The sequence below is a fragment of the Rhinolophus ferrumequinum genome, chromosome 10, assembly GCF_004115265.2.
Source record: "Rhinolophus ferrumequinum isolate MPI-CBG mRhiFer1 chromosome 10, mRhiFer1_v1.p, whole genome shotgun sequence".
Classification (NCBI taxonomy): domain Eukaryota; kingdom Metazoa; phylum Chordata; class Mammalia; order Chiroptera; family Rhinolophidae; genus Rhinolophus; species Rhinolophus ferrumequinum.
Window position 1 is genome coordinate 88,160,714 of NC_046293.1, and position 19,641 is coordinate 88,180,354.

General features: G+C 50.7%; 1 protein-coding gene across 6 annotated transcripts in view; it reads left to right on the top strand.

Moving 5' to 3' along the window:
* The first annotated feature begins 1,172 nt into the window (after window positions 1-1,172).
* The window catches only part of IQSEC3 (IQ motif and Sec7 domain ArfGEF 3), a 100,543-nt gene continuing 82,074 nt past the window's right edge, over window positions 1,173-19,641 (top strand). For all 6 annotated transcript variants that reach the window (XR_004424146.1, XR_004424145.1, XR_004424147.1 and 3 more), the window contains exon 1: window positions 1,173-1,862. Coding sequence is in view for 2 of the 6 variants with exons in the window: in XM_033117365.1 (XP_032973256.1) it covers window positions 1,309-1,862 (554 nt within the window). In the remaining 4 variants the exon portion in view is untranslated. The remainder of the gene's footprint in view (window positions 1,863-19,641) is intronic.

A 19,641-nucleotide genomic window follows, 5' to 3' on the forward strand; every position in this document is an offset into this window, starting at 1 on the left:
CTATACTAGATGTAGCCTGCATAGTTCCTAGTACATAGCACTTAGTGGGTATTTTACATACATTTATTGTAGAAATTATTGAGTGCTTCAGTCCATGCTAATTCATGGCTCTGAGCTTTTGCTTATACTGCTCCCCTTTTCGGGAAAATCCTTCCCACTTCAAGTGTTATTTCCTCCAATAAGCCTCCCCAGATCCCCACGCTGTTGGGCCCCTACAGCACTCTGGGCGTATCCCTATTTTACCATTTACAACCACCACTGTATATTGAAATTAAATATTTATTACCTGTTTCACATACTTAATCATAAGCTTCAAGAAGCCAAAGATTCCATCCTAGTCATCCTTATCTTGCCACTACCTAGTCTGGTGTTTGGCAGTAGTATGAATTTTATAAACGTTTTTTTTCAAACAGAATGATCCCTTCAGAAGTTTCTGGAAGCAGTAGCCTCTGACACAGAAGGCCTGGTTTATTTACTTCGCGTTCCTATTAGAGTGGCCCCAACTGTCTTGAGCTCTAATTTCCAGAGAACACCCGGCATAAATGACGTTCCAATTCTAAGTTTCCTCTTCGCTGAACGAAGGAGGAGGACTAGGTGTTCTCTAAGGTCCCTTATAGTCTTATGACCCTTGTGTTCCAGAGAATTCCCCAGCAGAATAGATTGTTGAGTACAAAAGAGGCAAGGGCGGCCTCTCCTCAGAAGGACTTTAAGATGAGCTCCCCAGCCTCTGGACATAGGGAAAATAATTCGTGACCCTTTCAGAGCCCGTGACTTCCTCCTTTTAAATATATCTCTCTCTCCTTTTGCCACCTTCCTTTCTTCTGCTTCCTCGTTCTCCCAGCCTCTCCCTCTTCTTTCCCTCTTTCCTTATCTGCTTCTCTTCTTCTACCCGTCCCACAGCACTTCCCCAGTACCTCTACTTCCGCCTCGCCCGCTTTCCTTTTCTCTCTGGATTTATCTTATCCACCCCAGCTCTTCTTCGTTTATCCTGCTCCCCTGCCCACTCTCTCACTCGCCCCCCTCCTCTTCTGTCAGCCCTGCAGGAAGCCGAGACTCCTCACGAAGCCGGGAAGTGGGAGGACGAAGCCTGGAGTTGGGAGGGTGGGTAGGTGGGCCGTGGCGCCGCGGTCCCGCCCCTCAGTGCGTGTGTGAATGTGTGGCGGTGACGCGGCGCCGGCGGCGGGGAGGGCGGCTGGGCCCGCAGGAGAGGGAAGCGAGCGGATCGCTGGGGCTGCTCGGCTCCTGCGCGCCCTCGCGCTCCCCGCCGCCCGCCGAGGCGCAGGCAGGGCGCAGGAGGCGGCGGGCGGCATGGAGAGCCTGCTGGAGAATCCGGTGCGTGCCGTGCTCTACCTCAAGGAGCTCACGGCCATCGTGCAGAACCAGCAGAGCCTCATCCACACCCAGCGCCAGCGCATCGACGAGCTGGAGCGGCGGCTGGACGAGCTAAGCGCCGAGAACCGAAGCCTGTGGGAGCACCAGCAGCTGCTGCAAGCCCAGCCTCCGCCCGGGCTCGTCCCCCCGTCGCCAGCCCCGCTGCCGGCTATCCCAGTCACTGCTGCCACCGCCGCCGCCGGGGCCCAGGAACCGCTCCAGAACCACGGACAGCTCCTACCCGCTTCGCCACAGCCTGCGCCGGAGCAGCCACAGCTTCAGCACCACGGACAGATCCTGGTGCAACCCCCGCCGGGCCCCAGCAGCAGGGCTCACGCACCCCAGTCGCCCCACCAGCACCCGGTGGCGCCTGGGGCGGTCGCCGACAAGGAGAAGGAGCGTCCCCCGAGTTGTTGCGCTGCCACTGGAACCCTCCTTCAGCACAAATCCTCCGCTGCCCTCAGCAAGGGCGTCCTGAGCAGGAGACCCGAGTGAGTGGGGAAGAAGGGATGGGAACTGTTGTGGTAGGAGAAAGGGAAGCAGATGGGTATGACGAGGCAAGGGGGAGGTCGGGTGAACCTAAGAGTCTGCAGGACTAGGGTGATGTGGAGATGTCTGGGGTAGAAGTGTGTCAAGGAGATTTGGGGGCACGAAGGAAATGATATCCGTGTTTCAGGGTTTAGGGGGTGCTGGGGCAAAGTATCCAGACCATCTTTGGGGACAAAGGAGGAAATACATGGGGTTTAAGTGATTGGGGGTATTGGAAACTGGCCGTTTTTAAAGGAGACGAGATTGGGAGGAAGTTGGGGTGAAGATTAAACTGAAGAAAAGAGAACTGTTGAAGAATGCTTTTAAGTTAGGAAAATTTTGGAAGGGAGTTTGGGTAGTAAAATTATTTGAATGAAAAGTGAGATATGAAAAAGATGAATGCTTGGCAAAGAGGTATGTTAAGAGCGTTAGAAGGGCTATGGCCCAGGAAGAGTAGAATTGGGTTCCGAGGGAATTGAGGAGGCAGAGGAAGAGTCTGAAAAGCAGGAATGATGTGAGATGTCAGGGGGGCCTGGATGTAGAGAAAGATGAAGGGTGGGAGAAAGCATTTCCCAGAGGAACAAGCTGGCGCTTTAGTTGATGCAGTGGGAGTCAAGGGGGGGGGGCTCATTTAGGGACACTTACTCTGCTCTGACCTGAGTGGTGACTTTCTCATGAATCCACATAGAACCAAAGGGTGCAAGGTAACAACCCACCAAGACAATGGGAGACTCAGTTATCGTGTGAGGACTCAGTCTGGTCGGAGCCTTTTCCTCTGACTCAAGGAGGGTTTCTGTGCAGGGTGTTTGGCAGTCGTGGAAAGGGAACAATGATGACAGAGATAGCTGGCAAATGGAGTTGGTATTTGAACGTAATTCCTTTTTAAATCTCTCTATTATGGCTGGTGATTGCAAACCTTGTTTCCTTTTGGTTCTTTGGTGATAACTGGAGTCTCATGTTGAGTCCTGAGAGAAATATGCTAATTAACCTCCCTTAAGGGACTCTAGGACTGGAAGCTCTTTCTTCATTCCCAACGTCCCTGAACTAAGAATAAGGGAAGAAGAGATGAAAGGGGACTAGAATATTCTCTCCTCTGTATTGGGAAGGCGGTGACATGTCGGCTTCCTTTCTTTGGTTGGACAGGTGATGGGAGAGCTGCATGGAAGAGCAGCTCAGGGGAAATCAGTACCTGGTCAGCATCTGACCCTATCGATGCTGCTGCTGAAGGAGTTGGGTTAGAGGGGAGGACAGAGCGAGGAGAGTCAAGAATCTCAATTTCACCCATTCTTGGCGTGTGTTAGGTCTGGGGATACTTGTGAAGATTTGATGTACTTCTTAAAAACTCATTTTCTCCTCACATCTACTGTAGAGTTAGAGAAGTTGGGTCAGGACATGTTAGCTTCCTTGTTACCATGGGATCCTAGGGGGAAAGATCTAGGATGATCTGACTTAGCAGACCTAAAGCATTTCATTTAAGCCCCCAAAAGATGCAGTTTTCTCCCCCAGCTCCCTCAATGGCTCATTTACTCTTCCTTGAATTTCACCATTTTCTTTCCTTATCTAGCATAAAAGGCAGAAAGACAGTTTTCCCTCGTGCCCATAGCTCATCAAAAGGTCCAAGATACCATGTGGCTTTTTCCCCAGATAAGGGGAAAGAACTATGCCATTCCATTTCCCTGGGGGCAGCCACAGCTTCCTGGTAATGATGGTTCTTCACTTGATTCCTCTCTTCATGGTCTTTGGTGTCTCCTTTTCTTCCACTGCATCCCGCATTGTTTGCATCCCTTCAGAGGACTGTGCAGGCAAGAAGGGTTGAAGAAAGATTTTTTTCTTGGATAAGGACTTTGCTGTGACCCCCCCCCCAAGTGGCTTAGAGAGCCCCAACTCTCTTGCCCAAGTGCTCTTGCTAGGAATTCAGGGATTTAGGAATTACCTGGATTCCTATCCAGCCTCACATGGCAAAACCAGAAAGGAACCATCATCTTTCCTTCCCCCTTGTCCTGCTTCTGCTTCCCAAGAGAGAACAAAAATAAGAAATAATTAGAATGGTGGAGGAGAGTGGAAGTTGTTGGAAATCTCTCACTTAGGAAGTTGTACCAGGAACTAAGCAGTTAATACCACCAGTAGCTCCTTCATTTCTCCAGATTCTCCAGCTTTTTCTCCTGCTTCCCAAGTCTGGACACCCAGAGATTTAGAGCTTGGGCCTGGACATGCATGCCTCATTTCCTCCCTGCAGCTCTCTCTCCTCTTGGATGTGAAATTATGGGCATCTTGGCTTGCCCAATGCCTTTTGTGCCTTTTGGACCACCCATTTCTCCCCACTGTTTTGCCTAACTTCAACCCAAGTTTCCCCCACAGAACCTCAGGATGGAATCATCGTTGCTGACTACGTTTGGCCCCACCCTGCTCTCTACTGATGACCCCCATTTTGTATGTCTGTCCTTCTCTGCCCAGGCCTTTCAGTGGTGCAGGGCTAGATGCAGCCAGCAGGCAGGGAGAGCTCTCCATCGACAGGGTGAGGTGAGGAGAAGAGCAGAGGCAGCAGCCCTCTCCCTGGTGTTTCTCCTGGGGAACTCTGTGCTGAATCAGTTCTCTACTGGGGGGGCTGAAGTCGAAGGAAGAGATGGCAGAGGGGGTCTTCGGATTATAATTTCACTGAAATCTTTTCTCATTCCTTATTTTTCCTTCTCCAGCCTCATTATAGGGAGAACGCTACCCCGGTGAGATTGCTGAGGGGTGGTGAGAGTCCCAGGGGCCAGGCATGGTGTTACAGGGTTTGTCTCTCATCCCCAGAACTCTTCTTCCTGTCCAAATCCAGGAAAGGCAGGAACCCTGGGGAGCCAGGGACTGGGAAATAAAGGATTGTTTAATTGTCATCAGATCTGCATTACTATGCAGGCTGGCCTCTCTCCCTCCTTCAGCTGAGGGAGACAGAAAGGCCTTGGGGGTCAGGCCAAGGAAGCAACGGTGTGGAGATGGGTGAGTGCAGAGATACTACAGAAAAAAGACACTCGAGGGGTTAAAATTCTCTTTCTACATGCTTAGTGGCTCTTGCTAAGCTCCAGCCCCCACTGCTTTTCCCTCTTAATGAAAGCAGCAATCTTAGCTTCCTCCTCTTTATTTTTTCAATCAAGGCTCACAGCATCTACAGAATTGATGATCCCTTTCCTGGCTGGAGCCAGAGCCTCAGCTCGACCTGGCAAAGTCTCCTCCTTACCACGGAAGCACATGAGCCTACCTGAAGCTACTGGCTTCAGTGTGACCACAGCTTCTCTGTTTGAGCCCACCCAGCCAGCCATGCATTTAGAGCCTGCGGATACCAGGGCTTGCCCGTGTCCCCGAGCCCATGGGCAGAGCATTACTGGAGGCTGGGCAACATTCTTGCATCATAATACAAAGTTAGTTCCTACCTCAGACTCCTCACCTCCAAGTGGCCATGACGTCTGACCGGCTCAGTAACTCCTGTGCTCTTTTCTCTTCCTTCCTCTCTTGTTGCCTTCTATACACTTCCTCTTCCTCACTGTTTCCCCCTTTCCCTTTTTCCTGCCTTTTCCCTTCCCTTTCTCTTCCCTCTCCCCACACAATTTCTTGCTCCCATATTTTCTTCTTTCTGTCCTTTGCTTCTACATAAGCTGCATAAGGAAGTCTCCTCCTCTTTATCCTTTCAGCATAAAATAAATCTTGGGTCATCTTTTGAGCTTCATGGTCTCATAGTGACCGGGGCCTAGAAGATGGCTAGAAGATCATTGCATGTGCTTTTTACCCTGTTATCTAAGATGCTAATTGGAGTAGGTGTCTTTGCTTGGAAGTGCAGCTCATGACTGGGCCATCCTGGGAGCTGCGGAAAGAGTATGAAGGGTCTGTCGGTCAGTCAAGTCTATTGTATCAAGTGTCCAGCCCATTCAAGCCCCTGCACTCTGTGCTGTGGAAGGACAGAAAAGAAGCAAACAGTCCCGGCTTAACATATGGGAAACACATATCTGGAAACATCTAAACAGGTATAAGCAGATGGCAGTTGCCTAGAGCTACCCTCTATCAGAAAAGAACAGGCTGACAAGGGTGAGCATACAAATCACGTTCAGAGCACACACAGAAGGTTTTCTTGGTTGGAGTCAAGGGTTTCTGTCAAGAACAGTAAGAGCCCAGGTGAGCTGGACAGGGGACAGAGCCCGGAAGGTTCAATGCACAGAGATCCATGTGCATTTCATCCCACCTTCTGACTGCATAGCCCCCCATTACCCTAACCCAGCCCACCAGGCAAAACCCTATCAACAGGGTAAGGAGAGCCTCTGTCCTCAGGATCCTTTGCTACCTCGTGCCTGGAAAGCCTGGCTGCTGAAGAGACAGCATTATGGCCAATGCTCACCAACCCGCCTGTCCTTGCCTGCCCCTGTCCCCAGCAAAGAGAGGACTTTTAGCTGGGAAGCTGGAAAATGGGGCCAGAATGAAGGCTCACTGAGAGAAGGGCATGTGTGTCTTTTTGCTCACCTGGAAGCTCGCGTGGAGTAGGCACTTGTAAAGGTTTGCTGTCCCCTGCCTTTCCAAGGGCCCAAACTGCTGCTCTCCCCTCCCTTTCACCCAAAAAGAACACAATTCAAGAGAAACAAGTCACTCTTGGCTTTGGGGAAACTCTGGTCTTCCCCAACCAGCCCCTTGGCCATGCTCCAGCCCCACTCTCCTTCCTTACTCCGGAGCCCTTCCTAGACCCCCGGGCTGGCCTGAAACCAAGCAAGAGGAACAGCAGCTGGTCCTGCTGATTCAGCAAATCTCTGTGCAGCCTGAGTTTCAAAGGTCACTCATGAAAAAAAGGCAGATGGGGTCAGGTCTGGGTGGAGAGCCAATGAAAGATAGAGCGACATGAAAACGGAGGGGAGAGCTGGGCTACACAGCTCCACCCATGGTCTGGAAAGACACTTGGGTCCTGAATTTAAATCCTGTGTAAAGCTTTTTAGACAGATTGGTTCTGTTGGGGAGCCTGAACATTTCTTCACTGGGGCTCAAACATACTCTCAGTGACCCTGGACATAGGGCAGCAGCAGCTTAGTAAGAGGTTTCTTAGTAAGAGGTCCTGGGGACACTCTCATCGCAACTGGCAGATCCCCAAATGCAAAGCCATCTGGCAGGATTTTTGAGACTTGGGCCACTGCAGCTCCTTCCTCTGCTTCTGGAAAAGCACAAAGTGCAGGTTCCCACACAGGCTGCAAAGGGTTTCTTGTTTCCACGGAGGAAAAGGGTAGTCGTCTCCATTTCAAGCAATGAGGGAATTAACACACAAACATAAACAAAAAAGAATCAGGAGCACAGTGAGGGAGAAATTAGATTTTTAGGAACTTCAGGAAACCATAGAATCACAGAATTTTCCTGATCTGGGTGGTTAAGAACATGGGCTGGGTATGAGTCCTGTTCTACCAGCGACCGGCATGAGGTCTCACAGTCATTATTTATCTACTGTGAGCCTCTGTTTATTCTTTTATAAAATGAGAGGTAATATATACTTTGAAGGGTCATTGTCAAGTTTAAAAGTTAGACAGTATCATTTGCTTAGTACTGTTCCAGGCATAAAGAACGTGCTCAGTAGACTGCAGTATTTCTACAGGTAGCGAACCCAGGGCCCGGGGCTCCAACAGTCAGACCACAGCAATAGACAGGGATCCAGGTTCAGGATTCATTCGCTGCTTCCAGACCAGCTTTCTACCTGTGCCCTTTCCACAGCTGCCCCCTTCCTCAGGACAATGCGCATCTAGGCTATTCCACATACCTGAATGTGGAGCTCACACTGAAATGCAGCCAGGCAGGACAAATCCACCGTCCACTAGAGATCTGTGATGAGGGCTCACAACTTGATAGCTGGGGAATTTCTCCGAAGCCCAACTTAAATCTCATCTGTTGCATTTTAAGATGACTTGTACTCTTCTTAAGGACATCGAAAGGATCTGAGTTCCCAGGACTCCAGTGCCCCACAGTGATAAGCAAGATCTTCCCCATTTTCTAAATGGTGAAACTACAGTGTCATCTAGTAAATGGACTTGTCAAGGACAGAAGGGGAGGATGGGAGGAACGGAGCCTGAACCAGGAGAATGCCTCCCACTTGAAAAGAATGAAAGCTAAATCCATTTCCCCAAATTCTTCCATCCTGAGGACGGAAGGGTAGGCCTGCTGTGTGCGGGACTCTGAGGTCAGAAAGCTAGAAAGGACAGCAGAGAGGGACCAAGGAAAGAAGAGGCCTGATGCATGTTGTGGGGGTGTTGGTGTAGCTGGTGGGGCGCGTTAGGGGAAGACTCTGCTCTGTGTGGTCAAGCCTAGAGCACAGAAGGACTTTCTCAGATGAAACACCTTGTAGGAAAAACATAACAAATGGAAAAGAAAAGATGGGGGCTTCCAAACTTCTCTCCCAGGGCGTCTGTGGCTGTGAGACCACCGTAGGGAGACTGCGGTGTGCGCACATGTTGGGGCACGGGGAGTGTGGGGGAGGCGGGTTGTGTCGCTGTTGCTCTTTGGAATATCCCATCCGGAGGCTTATGTAACTGCACGGGGCCGGTGCTTGTGCTAAGCAGGGCCTCTTGTCCCCGGCAGGCGGGCGGCCTGTCCCAGTCCCTGTCCCTTTCTGTGCTGCCATCAAGCCATTTCCTCTAGGCTGCAGCTGCAGGGGCTGCAGGGCTTTAGGAGGTGGACTGTGGTCCCGCAGCCCCTCTGGGGAGTCAGGCAAAGGTCAAGACTGGAAAGGTCCTGTAGAAGGTCATTTGGTCCAAACTTCTCCTTTAGCAAATGAGAAAACTATGGCCTGAGACAGAAGTGACTGGTACTTCCAAACTAGTTAATGGCAGAACTAGAACTAGAATTCTTCACCCAGGGCGCTTAACAATCTACAGTGACAAACCAAGAGAACCAGTCAGGATGGCTCCATGGACGTGCAGGGCCAAACACACAACTAGCTATGGGGGTTCAGGGGACCCAGTCTCTCTGCCTTCCTTCTAGAATATCTTGCCTATGCCAGATATTCCACAATTAGGGATTCCTTTGGGTACTTCAAGGTTATCCCCTTGTTAAAATGCAAATTATCCCAGGACAGGAGGAAAACAACACATTTAGCTATATCATCCTCTTATATTTCAGCATGGAAGAGTTTATCTGAGCCATGTCTAAGAGCGGGTTTGCTAAACGGGGGAAGGGTGCCATGGAGACACTGGTGGACTAAGGGCAGAGCCCCCCAGGAAGACTGTCAAGAGCCTAAATGATCGTTATCTCTGCTATATGTACAGGGAATTGGAACTGCCTTGCCTGGATCTGGCAAGTAAAGCGGGGGGACCCAGGGCACTGTCATATTGGCTTCTTTTGGAAAAGTAATTATCTGGACTGTAGAAGGGACACTTTCCCAATGAGCTTCCTGTGTAAAAGGAATTTAGGGAGCATTCTGGTGCTTGGTAAGCTCTTTTGATCCTTTCTAGGATCTTAAAGTAATTTTCGGGGTGGAAAATTTCACACAACTCTCTTGGGGTTTGCTATGGGGCCGGAAGTTGTGGGCAGGAAGGGATAGCAGGCAGTAGAGGCTGGTGTTGCACGGGCCTCATCTCCCGATGAGACACTAACTCAACGTCTGGGAGGTGTTTGATAAATACTGCTTGTATGAATAGACTCTTAGGACGTAGGGCCCAGGCCAGCTCATCCGGGTGGAGGGAGAGGAGAGTGTCAGGGCTGAAGACGATCTCAGCTGACAGGGGGCCCCACCAGGCAGGTAGGGTGTGCTTAGGCCCCGCAGCACAGTTTCTGCAGCGGAGCCTGTGTGAAACCTGGATCAGAAGCTCAGCTCTAAGGCTGCTTGGGCAGTGAGGGTGATCCTCCCAGCTAACAGATCTGACCTCAACTCTATCCGTGAGCACGGACAGCCCTTCTCTCCCTCTGTGCTTGCCTCTGACCAGTCCAGTCTTCCTCCTGGGAAGCTATATTATTAAGCATGAAAAAGCACTCTGCGTGTTTCATCCCAGTCTCCCCCACCACACACACACACACACACACACACACACACACACACACACACGGCCTTGTCAGCGATTTGAACTAGAAATGGGCAATGGGTCTACGAGGATGGGAGGGAAAGGGAACGTAAATTGTGGCCATGTCTCCAGGTGGAAAGACACAGAGGAGAGAGAGCTGGATCCTGGGGTCACCATCTGGCCTGGATACTCTCCAGGAACCAACACCCAGGCTTCAGGTCTTTTCTTCCTATTTCTCTCCTAGGCAGTGTCAGCTCTGTTCAAGGAAATGTTAGGACACTGACAGGAGGGTGAGTAGGGTGTGTATGGTTTGGATGTGTGAGGGGGACCGAGTGGGTACGGCTGCGTATGGGTGAGTGCGTTCCTGACAGGTTGGGGGGGATGGATGACAACCCACACCACACAAAAGATGCGTGGGCCTCACAGCAAATCTCAGCATAGGCCTCCCCATGACACCCCGGTCTGTCACCCTGTCAGGACTCGGGATTCCCTTTTTCTGCATGGCTTGTTTCATCTTTCTTGGCTGGCCAGTTTCTCCCGAGTCTTCCCCTCTTTAAATGAGGTGAGTCTACAATGTCTGTACTCCAGGCTTTCTATCCCTTACTCTGTCTCAAGCAAGAAGGAGATGGGTTTCTGAAGGCTGTGAGCTCCTGGGAAGAAGGCTGCCTGGAGGCTGGGAGGGTGCAGGGGTGGGGCATCTGGGATTCTCTATTGAGCGATGGCCTTTGGAAGCTCGGCTACCTGACAGCAGGGAGATGCACTAGGTGTACCGCACACTGCAGTGTGGTGTCCCTGCACCTGACCTGGCCTAAATGTGGCCAGAGCCTGGCGCCACATGACCTCTCAGCACTCTGGACGATTCAGGTTAAACCAGCTGTCTCCCTGCCTCCAATCAGAAATGCACCCCTACCCCAGGCAGAAGCAAGGGAATTCCGTAATTTCTTCCTTGATAAATGAGACAATCGACCACAATTTTCATTATGTAAAAACAGCAACAGCAACAAAAAGTCTACAAAGCAGTTGGGACTCTCTTGCCTACGTCTAGTTTCAGTGATTCCTGTGTACAGCCTGGTCTTTACAGACAGATGCCCTGGAAGCTTCCAAACGGGCTCATGTGCATCTTTCACAGTCTTGGAGCTACTTAACTCATAAAAGCCCATCAAGGAAGGCCAGAGGGAATTCCACAGGCAGGGAAGGCACTCTTATCATTCCAAGCAGCTGGACGCCACCAAGAAGCCAGTTCTCCAGAGTCCCGTGCCACCCTCACAGACCCCAAAGTGTAAGCTTGGAGCAAACCCCTTCCCTTCTCTGGCCCAACGGGAATAAGCACTTTTTGCCTCTCTCTTCCCTCAGCTCACCAAGTCTGTGGCAAAGCAGAGCTGTTAAGAGGTTGCTGCAGCACGAAGGACCAAGCTTAGATGTGAAAAGTGACTTCCAAATGATGAGTCTCAGAAAGGAAGCTCAGGATGGGGGACCGAGGGAGATTTAATTTACTCTTTCTTTCAAGAAAAAAAAGAAAAAGACAGATCCCTGTGGGTCCGGTACTGGGTGGCGCTGCCCTGCAGGTCCAGGAAGGATGAGGTGAATTCTGCAGGGTCTTCCAACTCTAAATACTCTAGAGATTTCCACTGGGCTCCCTCGGGCCATTAATGAGTAAAATCCAGGAGCAGCTGGAAGGCAGAGCTCAGGATCCAGCCCCCTCCCGCCTCGAGTCTCCCCCCCCCCGCCCCGCCCTTTGCCCCCCAGACTCGCACAGAAAGCCTGGGGAAAGCCCTTCCTCCTCCGGCCGCGTCCCCGGGGGCTTCTCGGTGGGGAGGGATCGCGGAGTCAGGCTTGCGGCTGTGTGGGCGGGCTGGCGAGCCGCTGACAACCAGGATGGAATCTCCCGGCCCACGCGCCCCTCCGCACATCCCCGCGGGGCGGCCCCCAGCGCGGGGAAGCCTCACGCCACGGCCGCCCCGCCGCCCGGCGCTCGCGCTCCCGCACCCCCGCCGAGCGAGGCGGTGCTGAGTCACACGCTCTCAAGGCGCAGTCTTGGCGCGGTCCCCGCCTCGCGCCACACCTGGCCGTTCAGGCTCTGGTGGGGCTCCCGCGGCGCCTGTCGAGGGGGGTGCGGGGGCGGGAGGGAGAGGAGGGGCTGCGGCGCCCCTGCCTGGTCTGCGGCGCCCCTGCGCCCGGCGCGCTCCCTCCTCCCGCCGTTCCCCTGTGTCCCCCGCCCCCTCTCCCACCCGCGCGGCCGCGGACCCCGCACCCAGCCGGTCTCCGGAGTGTGGCTGTTCCCTCGGTCTTTTCCCGCCCCCGCGCCCTTGCAGGTTCAGCCTGGCGCGCACCCGCATACCCGCCCACGGCGTCTGGGAGCACCCCCGGCGCCGCCGCCCGCCCTCGCCCAGGAACGAGGGGAGGGGAGGAGGCTTCGGGGCTGTGTCACCAACCGGTCCTGTTGCTCCTGCCGCCGCTTGGCACCCTGGCGTCATCCCGGGCCCCAAACCAAGACCCTCTCACCCTCCTTTCAGGTTGCGGGCCTTCGGGGCTGATGTGCGCTTCTTTCCCAGGCCTTGCTCGGTCTCAGCCCTGGCTGCCTTTGAGGAAGAAAGGGAGAAGAAGGGGTCTGGGGGGGTCGTGACTAAGGATCAGGGATTAGGACGGTGTCACCGAGGTCCAGTTTTTACTCAGCATCCACCTCCCCTAGCCTTCCTTGTCCCAGGACACCTCAGCAAGAGGTGCCTTCCCATATTTGTATTCGTGTTTTATAGGATCACATAATCTTAGAATTCTGGGCCAACCTATGATGAAGCATAAGAGTTCAGAGTGTGGCACTGGGTTTGAATCCTGACTCGGTCATGCATTTGCTGTGTGATCTTGAGCAGGGACAGTGCCAACCTTGGTTTTCCCATCTGTAAAATGGGGATACAATTAGTACTAACTTCATAGGATTGCTGTGTAAACTAAGAGGTAATGCCAAAAAAATCACCAACCCAGCCAAGTGCCTGGTGCACAGTGAGGTCTGGAGTAGTTGCTGTTATTTTGGGAACCCTCTGGCAAAAACTGGGCCCCACAGTGCTTTTTGAAGGCAGAGTGCATCCTTACCTTCCTCTGTCTTCCAGAGGACTTAGAACAGGACTTCTCCTTCTCTCTTTGGCAGCCCCTTAAGTATCTGAAGACAGTCCTACCTCCTTCCCTGGCCTTTCTGTCCACTATTTCCCCCTCTCCCAGTCTTCTTGTCTTTCAGGGGAACACACCTACGCCTTGCTGCTCCACGTGGCTTTGTGGGTCTCTGATCTCATCTCATCACCGCTCTCTTAGGATCCAGGAGTGAGCTATGGGGTATGGCCAGGGGGTATGGCCAGATCCCTGCCCCCAAACTCCCTGCCCCAACCATGCAAATGCTGACCCTGCCTGGCTCTGGAGAGCAACTGGGAACCCAATGGTTTTCTCAGCCCTGGGCCACAGACAGGACAGATAGCTAATGCCCCTGGGCTCTTTCTACTTGAAGGATTCTGTCCTCTGACTTCAGGCCATGTGTACTTGGGCAGGTGGCCTTTGTTTTAACACCAAAAATGCCAAACTGTTCCCATGACCCTATTGGTTTTATTTTGTCAGCCTGGTTGTGTTCTTTTTTTCTTTTTCTTTTTTTTAACTCAGTGTACTCTTTTCAAATAGGTAGTACATTGACATAGTACAACATTTAAAAGATATAAGAGTTTACAGTGAAAAGTGTCTTCCCACCCATTTCCAACCCACTCACCCCCACTGCCACCCCACCAGCAACGACTGTTAGCAATTTTTCATGTATCCTTCCAGGGAATTCTGTGTACATTCAAGTGTGTGTGTGGGGGTGGGGGTGGGGCGTATGTGTGTGTATATATAATACATATTATATATATATATATTTTTTCTTTTTTCATTTTACACAAATGGTAGCATACTATATGCTGTTCTGCACCTTGCTTTTTTCCCCTAATAATCTACCTTGGTGATCTTTCCATCGTTAGTAGAAAAAATTGTCTCATTCTTTTTAATAGCTGCAAAATATTCCATTGTATGGCTGTGAATCTAGTTCCTTTCTTCTTGTCTGCTGAGAGTTTGGAAGGAAAGCTCTGGACAGCCTGCCTCTGTATGACCAGGGGTAGGAGTGGGCAAACATTATCGAGAGGCTCTATTTGAACTTGGCCGTGCAGGTGCTGACTTGCTGCTGTAGTACCCTACACATGTGTAAATTACAGTAGAAATAAGATTCATCCACTGTGCTTCCCAGCCTGAAAACCTTTCACCAATCTTCTAGCGTGGCTTACTTTTGTTCCCTTACTTAGGGGAGCTGGCAGGGTGTTATAATCTGGTGCAAAATGAGCTGAAGGTGAGTCCTAAAATCCCATCTCCTTCAGGAAGTCTTCCTGGTCTGAGAAATAAATTGAGATTCTCATGGCTTCTTCCCTTACTTAACCACCCCAGGCGGAGCATACGCCAGTCCTCGCTAAGAATGAGATTAATTCTTTATTGCCATGATTCAAAAGTGCTTGTTTTCTTCTCTGTTCAAATTTATGTTCATGGCATCTGTATCTTTTCTTTCACTTAGCAAATGTTGATTATCTACTGTGTACCAGTTACTATTTCAGGCACTGGGGTACAGCAATGAATCAAAACCCCCAAAACTCTTCATGAAGCATACAGACAAAAAATAAACAAGGTTAATAATTAATACATATAGAGCACCTGATGGGATAAGCGCTCTGGAGAAAACTAAAACAGAGAAGGGGGACTGGCAGTAAAGGGGTTTAAACAGTTTCAAACAGGATGCCCTGGGACGGCCTCACTGAGAAGGTAACACCTGAGCACAGATGGGAGGAGGCGGTGCTCTGCAAGGTGGAGGGCCTTCCTGGCAGAGCCAGCACCGGGGCCCAGTGAGGGGTGTGCAGGGAGAGTCGTCTGAGATCTGATGAAAGCCAACATGGGGGGTAGGCAGGGCAGGAGAGTGCAGGGATGCAGCAAATCTTGTAAGAGATTCTTAGCTGAGATTTCCAAACCCACCAGGTGGTGTGTGGAAATGTGTGGGGACGTTTTACTTTTCACAATGGCTGGCAGGGTTGAGGGGAGGTTCTAGGTACTTTCGTGGTAGCGAAACCACACGGACACGGGAGGGACAGTGTTGCTCCACTGGCATTGGGGTGGGGAGCAAGGACTGTGTCAGACATCCTATAATGCACGGGACAGTCCTGTGCCCAAATACCAGTGTTTCTTTTTGAGAGCCACTGAAGGGCCCTTGAGTCTGTTGTGAAGAGTTCGGCCTTTACTTAAGAAAAACGGAGAACAAATTGGATGGTTTTGAGCACAGAATGCTTAAAGGGACCTTCAGTGGCTCGATTGAATTTAAGTTGAGAATAGACTGAAGGTGGAAGAAAGCCAGAATCAGGTAGGAGGTTGTTGCAATGTCTAGGTAAGAGATAAAGCAGCAGCAAAAGTGGGGATAAGCAGTCAAAGCAACAGTACTTCTTGAGGGATTAATGTGGGGTGTGAGAGAAAGGCGAGCTGGGGGTGAGTCCTAGAGTTTGGGCCAAAGTTACTGGAAGGGTGAGATGGAGAAATCTGGGGGTGGGAGGTAAGATGACGGGTGGAGTTTTAGACATGTTAACTTTGAGATGCCTGTTAGACGTTCAAGTGGAGACGACCAGTAGGCATTTGGAAGGGACTGGAGTTATAAATTTGGGATGATTTTTAAAGCCTTGAGACCGAATGACATCACCTAGCAGTGAGTAAAAAAGACGGAAGAGGAACGGGGTGGAGCTTTGGAGCACACCAGTGTCAAGAGGTGGGGATGGAAGGTGAGAAGGAACCACCAGAGAAGGAGGGGCGAAGCTGGAGGACCACTCTGGCGTTTTAGCAAAGAGGTGTTTCAGCAAGGAGGGCAGGAACACGGAGTCAGACACTGGAGCAAGATGAGCAATGAGAACTGTCCATTCGCGTTAGCAGCACTGAAGTAATTGGTGACCTTGAAAAGCGTAGTTTTGGTAGAGCGATGGGGGTGGAAGCTTGGTTAGTGTGGGTTTAAGGGAGAAGGGAAAAGAGACTTAGGAGACAAATCAACCAAACACAATGATTAGGTCCTGATTCAGAAGCAACTGTAAAAGGCATTTACAAGGCAATCAGGGAAATTGGAACACAGATGATGTATTAGCTGATGTTGGCGAATGAAGGTGAGTTTCTGTAGTGGGTCACATCAGTCCCCTGCTCAAAGGTCTCACCCCCATGGCCTCCCATTATTATGCTATTGCTTCTCCCATCTTAACCAACAATCTTCAGTCTTGAACCCACTTCCCGCTGTAGCTATCATCCAATTTCTTTACTCCTTTTTGTAGCAAAACTCACCAAAGAGTTTTCTATACTCACTTTATACACTACCTCTCATTCTCTCATTTTTTAAACTTTTTATTAGAGAAATTTCAAACATACATTTTGCCAGTCTTCTACCCCCAACTTTTTTGCTGGAATATTTGAAAGCATACCCCAGAAATAACATAATTTCACCCAGAATGTATCTCTAACAAGTAGGAACTTTAAAAGGATATAACAGTATCATTATTACACCTAACTAAATGAACAATAATTCGGGTATGTTCATGAAGTGAGGTGTTCATGTTCGTGTGTGCGTGTGCCAAGGTGCATGTGTGTGCTCGTGTATGAATCTTTGCACACACCCAAGCAGGTGTACACAAATATGTTGAGTGTAGTTGGTTTACCAGAAGCAATAGGTGTTTCTGTAGGTGTGAGAGGTTGGTGGGCACACATGAGCAGATGGCTAGGAGTCAAATGAAGCTGTGGGATTGGCTGGATGAGATTTTATGATTCTATCCAACTCCAAGAGTCTGCCTGTGCTATAAGGGCAAGCTCAGGCTGTGTCTCCCTCGGCCCAGTGGCAGCGCCCTGCAGAGGCCTGCGTGAGGCTGAGCTGCAGTGAGAGGGCCGGGGGCTGTGAGCAGCAGCGGAAGGGCCTGGGGCTGGAGTCTCGGCTGTGGGTTACAGGAGGTACTCCACCCTCTCTTAGCCTAAGTTTACTCAGAAGTCAAATGGCGTTAATATTCACATTAGTTACAATTATATTATATAATACTGTTGTTCCTACTACCATCATCCACTGGGATTATTCTTAGGGCATCCAAAGTGTTTCATAAATCAGAACCACTGCACAGAGGCAGTTACTGTTATCGATTGGGATTTATCTTCACTATCCCTGGAAAAACAATGCATGCCCACGACTGATTAGCGTGGGAGAGTACGGCCACGAAGGCACGCTGCTCCAGCATTGTGAGGTAGGACGCAGCGCGAAGCAGCTCTGAGGCGGGCTTGGGCCGGATGGCCTTGATCCGTCCTCTCTAGCTGGCTTTGCCCAGCAGCCAGGCACCCGTCTGCCAGGTAATAAAATCTCCTGTGAGGGAGGCTGGCACTGTGCAGCCCAGCTCCCGGCTCTGTCATTCACACAGACTCCCTGCCTAGCTCTGGGCGCCCTCCTGGCTCCCTACAAAGGAGACTGGGCTTCACAGAAATAGACTCTGAGCTAGGCAACTGAATGGCTCTGGGGTTGCTGTCAGTACCACCGTATTGGGCAGGAAGCAGAGAGGGCAGCGTGCAGCTTGGGGACGGACAGGAAACCTGACAGTCTGGGACTGGGCTGGATGGTGAGCGTGGAGGAGGGGAGCTGGGGGCCTCTGGGCACACTCAAGTTACAGGCTGTTTCCCGGTCTGAGTTAGGCATCCCCAGACTGCTAAGGCGAAGCCAAGGCTGTGTGATGTTAAGCAAGTATCTTAGTCTCTCTGAGCCTCCTCATCTGTCAAATGAGGATTAGAATGAGGGAACATATGGAAAGGGCTTGCATATGGCCTTGCACAGATGATGGTGGTGGTGTCTCCGTGGTGCGTACGTGGACTTTTGTCTCCGTGCATGTGCACATTTCATGTATGTACAATTCCCCGTTTCACTCTAGCATCCTCAGTAACAGAGCCTTATTCACGTGTTTAGTCAATAAAAGGTATCTACTACATGCTACGAGCCAGGCTACATCCTGTATTGGATGTAGATACGAATTGGTCACAGTCGTGTGCTCTGTCCTGGAAAGTTCACTCTAGAATAGGGAGATGCAACATGTATGTACACACTGGCAATACAATGTGGAAAATGTCCATGTTGCAGCGTGCTAGTGTCACAAGGAGGCTGCTGTAGGAGTCCAGAAGTGAGTGCCACAGCCCAGGCAGGGGCAGAGGCCAGCAGGGGTGGGGGGCGGGCACGGGGATGAGCTAGGGAAGACTTTGCGGGGGAAATGTCTTTGGCGCTGGGCCCTGAAGGCCGGGTAGAATCTGGAGCTTGGCACTGCCTGGGGTATCCGGCTGAGGCTTCCATCCACTTCCGTCTGTTTCCTAATCACAAAACTCAGATATAGGTAGAAGCTATGCCACCCCCACGGTATGTTGTGAGGCTTTGAGGGTTCGGCTCCAGGGCTGAGGGTGAGGAACTCCGGGTCTAGGAGCAACAGGAGTGTCCTAACTGGGCCAGGTACAGTTTTCAGCACGTTAGAGATAGTCGCTCATTTACTCACAACACACTGAGGTGGTAGCCTATCTTACAGGTAAGGAAAGTGAGGCTTGGGCAGGCCAAACTGTTAACTGGAAAGTGGCAGAATGGGACTCTGAACACTGGCCTCCTGTATGGTCCAGGTACACATGTTCTAGGCTGCCCCTGCTACATGCTAAGCATTGCACGCTAAGCATGGCATGTGTTATCTTGTTTGACCTTCACACAACCCTGTGAAGTTGCTTCTTGTATGACCTTCCCTTCACAGCTGGGGAAACTGAGGCTGAAGAAGGTCAGATAATCTGCCTGAGATACCAGAGCCATTCTGGTGGCCCAACCTATAGCCTGCCGGCTTTCCATGGAACCATGCTACCTCCTGTGGTTTTAGAAAAGGCCTCGATGAGATTCCTCCTCCGAGTATTTGTGCCTTTCTCACTGTTCCACGTGGGAGCACTCCTAGGAACAGAGGACCTCAGCGCAATACTGGTTCCGTCCCTTACCAGCTGTGTGACCTCAGGAAAAGTAGGTCATATCTCTGTTTCTCATCTGCAAAGGAGAATAACTAGGCGTAACTCACAAGGTGGTGCAAAGATGAAAAGAAAATATGTGAGAAAATGCTGTATAAAGTGGGCAGTACCGTGACGAAAGAAAGAGGCAGCAGCACTGTGTGCCCACCGCTGCGGTAAATGTGATAAAGAAAGCACCAGGCAACAAAAGCAAAACTCAACCAGTGGGACTACAGTAAACTGAAAAGCTTCTGCGCAGCGAAGGAAACCATCAACAAAATAAGAAGGCAACTGAAGGAATGGGAGAAAATATTTGCAAATCATTAATTTTGGATGTGATAAGGGCTTCCTATCCAAAATATATAAAGAAATTAGATAACTCATTAGCAAGAAACAGTCCAATTAAAAAAATGTTTTTCCAAAGACATACAGATGGCCAACAGGTACATGAAAAGGTGCTCAGCATCACATAGGAAAATGCAAGTCAAAACCACAGTGAAGTACCACCTCACACCTGTTAGAATGGCTGTTATCGAAGACAAGAAATAACAAGTGTTGGCAACAGTGTAGAGAAAAGGGAACCCTTGGGCACTGTTGGTGGGAATGTAAATTGGTGCAGGCACAATGGAAAACAGTATGAAGTTCCTCAAAAACTTAAAAAATAGAACTACCAAGCAATCCCACTTCT